The sequence below is a fragment of the Plectropomus leopardus genome, chromosome 17 (assembly GCF_008729295.1).
Source record: "Plectropomus leopardus isolate mb chromosome 17, YSFRI_Pleo_2.0, whole genome shotgun sequence".
Classification (NCBI taxonomy): Eukaryota; Metazoa; Chordata; class Actinopteri; order Perciformes; family Serranidae; genus Plectropomus; species Plectropomus leopardus.
The window spans coordinates 29,078,512-29,084,715 of NC_056479.1; the positions used below are offsets into that span (position 1 = coordinate 29,078,512).

The 6,204-nt window shown below is 37.6% G+C and overlaps 1 protein-coding gene across 1 annotated transcript in view; it reads right to left on the reverse strand.

The window, feature by feature from the left end:
* The window catches only part of LOC121956058 (alpha-aminoadipic semialdehyde synthase, mitochondrial-like), an 11,727-nt gene extending 10,378 nt beyond the window's left edge, over window positions 1-1,349 (reverse strand). Inside the window, 2 exon segments of the mRNA XM_042504141.1 lie at window positions 1-17; window positions 1,043-1,349. The exon segment at window positions 1-17 is cut by the window's left edge and continues 113 nt beyond it. Coding sequence (XP_042360075.1) covers window positions 1-17; window positions 1,043-1,184 — 159 coding nt within the window. The 5' untranslated portion in view covers window positions 1,185-1,349.
* Between the last annotated feature and the right edge of the window lie 4,855 nt (window positions 1,350-6,204).

Here is a 6,204-nt window from a genome sequence, read left to right on the forward strand (position 1 = left end):
CTTCAGCAGCATCGACGCTGAGAGAGGAAACCGCAGGAGACACAGTCAGCTGAAGGTCGTGCAGCACGCGCTTCTGAAAAAGTCTGACGATCAGGTTATATCTCCGGGTAATAAAAAGGAGTCTGATATCTACTGAGTCCTGACAGCAGCTCTGTGAGGCTTTACGGTTTATCACAGAACAACACAGTCAGTGTGTTTCCAGACTTTTCAACCAGACAGGAGCCTGGTTGAAAACATTTTGTCATTTAACATAACAACATGGTACCAAAAAGTGTGCAAAGAGCAAAAACAAGCTCTCTTGGCAAGTCACAGACACAGGCCAAAATAACTGCAGATGTCTCACATCCTGTCTGGCCGTCGATTTAGTGTCCCGAAAACCCATTGAACTATTATTTTGAGAGATGTGCTCTCTTTTACTTACATAAATTATTGTTCCAACTGCCTGTTTGCTCTATTGTTTCTTGTATATTGCACATTTGTGTTTTCAATGTTGTATTGTTTTTACGTGTATCTTTGAGCGAAGCCAAAGACAATTTTCCACTGAGGTGGACAATAAAGTGTCTCTATGTATCCGTCTCTATGCACAGTTTAGTGGAGCCGCAGTTGCAGCTCGATTAGGGCATTTAATTGGACTGCTGTCCTCGTCCCAGTGTAGAAGCAGCAGGGAGAATCCATTTATTGATGAAGTTTGTCCGACTCGTCCACAGCAGCTGGAGATCTGCCCTCTTTCAGCTAGTTACAGTTCACCTATATTATTTATAGTCTATGATAGCAACCTAATAACAATCACAGCTATTTATTTACAGTAACTTCGGGGTAGAAAACTGTCAGGTGCACATAATCACGCTGAGCAAACTCTGCCTTCATTGATTAGTTTGAAGCCATCTAAAGAAGTCAATATCAGTGTAAGTGTACGCTATATTTAGAATATTTTCACCACCTACCAAAGATGCAAAGTGGACCTGGGAACTCCGATTATGCTGAAATATATTTCAGATAAATCGCGTTTATGTCTTTGCAGAGTTACATAAGACAGACTCACCCACAGTGACCTGCGTCCCCTCATCGCGGGTCAAATACTCAACTACGGGTCCGGAGACGTATCCTGAACCCAGCAGCAGGACTCGCTTCATCCCGCTCTTCTTCATGATCTGAGCCTTCTCCCTGAAGGACGTGAGACACATCGACTCAGAACCACATCATAAAAAACCTCCACGCACTAAAAACATCAGTGAGAAACTGAGTCCGTCTAACGGGATGCAACGCTTCACAGACTTTCAAAACAACACCAGTTTCTAAAGATGGAAACACCTCAAATAAAGTCATGACTTTAATTAAAATGATCTGGTCAAACATTTCAGCAAAGTTTCTTTATGACACGGAGGTGATTTTATCAAAATACGGTCCACCAATAAGTGTTTCAGTCTTTCTGGCTGAGCAGAGATTTTTTTAAAAAATGTATATGTATGTATGTATGTATGTATGTATGTATATGTATATGTATATGTATATACAACTTTGGTTTTAAGGCAGAAAAGCAAACGCATTACTTTGGGATCTGCTATATTTCATTCAAAATTTCTCTTGCCATTTTTCTGAATGTACAACTTTAGACAAAGAGAAATATACGACATAGGAAAGCTTTAATGCTCTTGGTTTAACTTTAGTGAAGTTACTTCACAGACAAAGGGGTGTCCTGCAGGTGAACTCTGTGGAAAAGCAAACATAACAACAAAAAAAAGTGAAATGTGACGGCAAAGATTTCCTTACATAATATTACGATGAACAGCAGAAAAAAAAGTGCATAAAAAGTAAATCCATCCGTTTTGTTGGAACATTATCAAAGGTCCAGTGTGTAAGATTTAGGGGGATTTAGAGGCATTTATCTGATTCTACTACTGGTAAGAAATTTTTAAGTGTTCATTGTTCAGGAGGTCTCCGAGTACTCTTCCTCTCTAAAACAAATGGAGCTGGTAATTAAACGGATAAAAACACTAAATAAAGCAGCCAAAAAGTTGCTGTTTTTAGGGCTATTGTCACTGTATTGGTCATTGACTCTGTTCTGGGCTGCAACAGAATTGTAGGCACGTAAACATAAACGTCTCATTCAAAGGTAATTTGAATTCTCATTTTCAGTTGATTATACACTAAGAAAACAAAGATATTCTATTATATTATATTCACTTTCTGCCGATATAGGCCCCCAAATCGTACAAACTGGACCTTTAAAACACAATTTGTCTTCTGTTTCACTGCTTCAGTTCATTGTTTCCAGTTTTAATGTTTCTTAAAGCTTTCAAAAGTTCCTTGAAAGTGAAGCCAATGCTTCAGTTGTTGGGTTGAATTTAATGCATAAGCCGTCGGTTTTTAGTAAATTAGCAAATATTTCCGATTCAGACTGACGTGTTACATCATTGTTGTAACGACGCAATGCGTACAAACTTAAAGAGGCAGCGAAACTTTTTTGATCGAACAGTATCGACTGATGAGGATGTGCCCTGAACCCAGACGGGAGGAAGAGGAGGGCGAGCAGGGACGGGAGGAAGATGAGGAGGAGGAGTGTGGGGAGGGGTTCATCTGAGAAATAAATACATTAAATAATTATTTTAAAAAATAAAATAAGAATGAATAGATTTTTTTTTAGTTTCTTTTTTTTTTGCACCACACAGGCCTGTATATGAATATATACATCTCATTAGATGTTTTCAGGAAATATCTGGGGTTACACTTTGGCTATATGTGAACTTTTTTTAATATATTTTTTTAATGTGGTATAAATTTACATATTACTTATTATCAATACTAAATTAAGATTTTTTTTAAATGTACATTAGTAAAAAGACATAGCAAAGTAAGACTCAACTATAAATATAAAGTTATCTATTAATTAATTAATTAATTAATTGCAAAAATACAACATTGAAATTCATTAATTTATTTTATTATTCAAAAATTAAATACTTCACAAACTTCAAGGAAAAACTACAATAAGAATAATTATTATTCGATTAAATATCAAAATCATTGTTACTGTTTTTGTATATTTTTTCTTATTGACAAGCAAAATTTAAAAGGATTATGTTTGTATGTTTGTATGTTTGAGCATTAAGAGACATAAATTAGCACCAAACGTAACCAGCAGTGAGAAAGAAGCCTTTCCAGTCCGCTGCACCAGGAAGCGTCCGCTCTCAGGCCCTTTAATTAAACCGAGACGCCTTCTCCAAACAACTGGAATCAGTTAAAAAGTCTGTGATTTTGCACGCCGGATTATCTTGCCAACATAATAACAATAACACCATAATGGAGGCATCACCCCGAGTGACCCGTGGCATTAATATCCCACCACCAACTGCCTGAAGCCCCCCAGGAGTCAGAGCCCGCACTCGTTGGCTGTGGTCTAATTGGACGGGACACTGCACACATGCACACAAGTTGCAGCGAGACTGGCTGGACGTCCGGCCGGCGGTCCGCCCGCCGCCGTGCCTCGTCCTCTTAATTAAAAAACAAAAGAGAGACGTTCCCTCGGGAGGATTTCTCCCTCACTTTACATACTGTATCTTAAGGAGCAATCAAAAGGATTAAGATTTAGCGGCATGGCTTGTCTGGTAAAAATTATACTTAAGATCAACTAGGAAGAAAAGCTCATCAAGTCTTAGAAGTGGCCTAAATATGAGCAAGCAGAACTCTCCTGTTTAAAAAACGCTCGAGTCTCAAGAGGACGCGTTATCTGTTTATAGAGACACTGAAGAGCAAATTTGCTCCGAGCCTGAAGGTTAATAATCTCAGGAAACAAACAGCATCAATGCAAACATGAGGGTCATGGCGTCAAAATAAATCTGACGAGCTCATTTTGTCAAAAGTAACATCAACTGAAGCTGCAGAGAAGCAGCAGGGTTTAAAAACAAAAAGCATAATCGATTAAGAAATTAATCAAAGCAGATTCAATGAATGAAAATGAATAATGAATGAATGATGAGGATTTCATGATGAACATGCAGATGAATAATTTGCTTTGGGTCTTTAAAGTCAGACAAGGAGATCAGTTTAATCTCTGTGTGTCGAGTGCAGAGTGAAGTCCACGACGGGTTTCGCCTAAATTAGCACAAGAACTTGAAACTGGAGAAAACCTGCTAGCAGAGCTCCATCAAAAGCCAGAAATTGGTGGCTCAAAAACTGATAGTCATCTGGAAAGAAGTCAATAAAACAATAAAAGGGTCTCCTTGACAGCAACCGATTCACCAGCCCCAAAAACACAAACTCGCATGGCTAATGAGACGGAGCAGGAACGCTGGCAGCTCTGAAGCTGATCTCTGACACTTCAGGATGCTAATATGCTGATGTTTGATGTTTATCACTGCTGCCTTTATGTGCTCCTCGGAAATATCGTATTTCATGAGGTTTGAGCACATGAACAGAAATTTCAGTGATAACCGGGTTTCAGGGCAGCAGAAATGGCAGAAAGCATGAAAACAGTTTCAACCATTGATGGTAAAAATATATATTTTTGGTTATTTTATTCCTAGTAGCTATCATTTACTTTTAGAAGTGTCATATTTTAGTTTATACATCTATTAGCTGCAGCAAGCAGGCAAACATTTAAATATAAAGCATGCCAGGCCAGTATGCTAACATTGATAACAACATTATTTTATAACATGATTAGTCAACTTTATGTCATAAATATATAAACTTGGCGAGCAAAAGTCGATGTCTGGTCAATGTTAACAAACATTTTTATTAAGTAACATATTAATTATCAATTTTTGATCACATGTAAAATGTAAAATGTTATTATTGTTAACTGCTGTCCATGTAGAGTGACCTAGATTAAATATTAGAATATATAATACATAAAATATGCAAAAAATGAATAATAATAACAAAGTTACGTTACTTTACATTACATCACTGCAGTTTTTAGATATTCTGCATTAGCTTCATTTTTTAGCCTTGAAGGTCACCGCGTGTACATTACATTTTTGCTGTATTTGAAGATGGCTAACCTGTTTCGAGCTTTGCGGTTATAAATTGCCAAAATGCGTCTATCATGTAACATATTTGCAGCTGTATTGCTCCATTTTAATCAACGGGATTAATTGTATTTCTGTTACGATTACATTTTATTTATGCAAACATAACACCCAGTGATGGAGACTTTGCAGCCATTTCGTCACCGGTTTGCTGAGATTTTGTTTTTTGTTTTTATGGAATCGCTGACTGATTTCTCCGACTTTGTGCACAAGTGAACTTTCGGATCTTTTTTTTTTTTTTTTTTTTAATGGAGATAAGCTAGTAATTTCCCCAGAATATCAGTTTTTGTGCTAAGTTAGGTGAAACACATTTTAGTTCAATCTCTGCAGAAATTAAAACTATATTCATCTCCTCATCCAAATCTGATGAGACTTAAAACCTGCTAAAGCTGGACAAAAAAAAAACAGGCTGATGCAACAGAGGTGGTGACGGCGGTTTTTGTAAGTAAGAAGAAAAGATGTTTCTACCCCTCGATACCAAAGGGTCCAGCGTCTGACGTTGGCTAGCAGCTTGTTAGCACGCTCGCAATGCAAGGTGTTAATGCAGAGGCGGGTTGGCAGCGCAGACACCAGAGGGCAGCACTGTGCAGGAGCAACCACAAGGTGTTAGTCGCTACGAGTCCGGCTTTACAGCTCTGCCGGCCGGCTGGAGGACGCTAAAACATCAAAAACTGTAATGCTACAGAGGGGTGAGTTAAACAGCATAACAGCAGACTACAAAGCACAAATATCACTTAGCCTTTAATAAGCTGCTACTAACTGTAATGATTTAACGCTACAGCATAGTTAAGCTGCACCACAACACGGGAAACAGATTATAAACGTTACCTGTCTCGTGATCTTTACACATTTCATCCAAACATTGGTTGCATTAACTCGTAGATGGAACAAGCATGTGCCAAAGTTTTGACATTTTTAGAAATAATTTAAATTGAAAAAACGCTGAAATACAAAACAATCACCAAACACAGAGACATATTCTACACAAAAATAAGGAGAGAAGGCAATGAGTAACTTCACAGGAAATTACCCAAAAATGAGCAAGAAATCAGTAAAAATCTGCAAGAAAATTACCTGAAATTAGCACAAAAAAAGAAAAGTAAAAGAACAAAAACAGGAAAATGACCTATAAAAGGGATAAAATAGAAAATGGTAACTATACATAGATAATAAC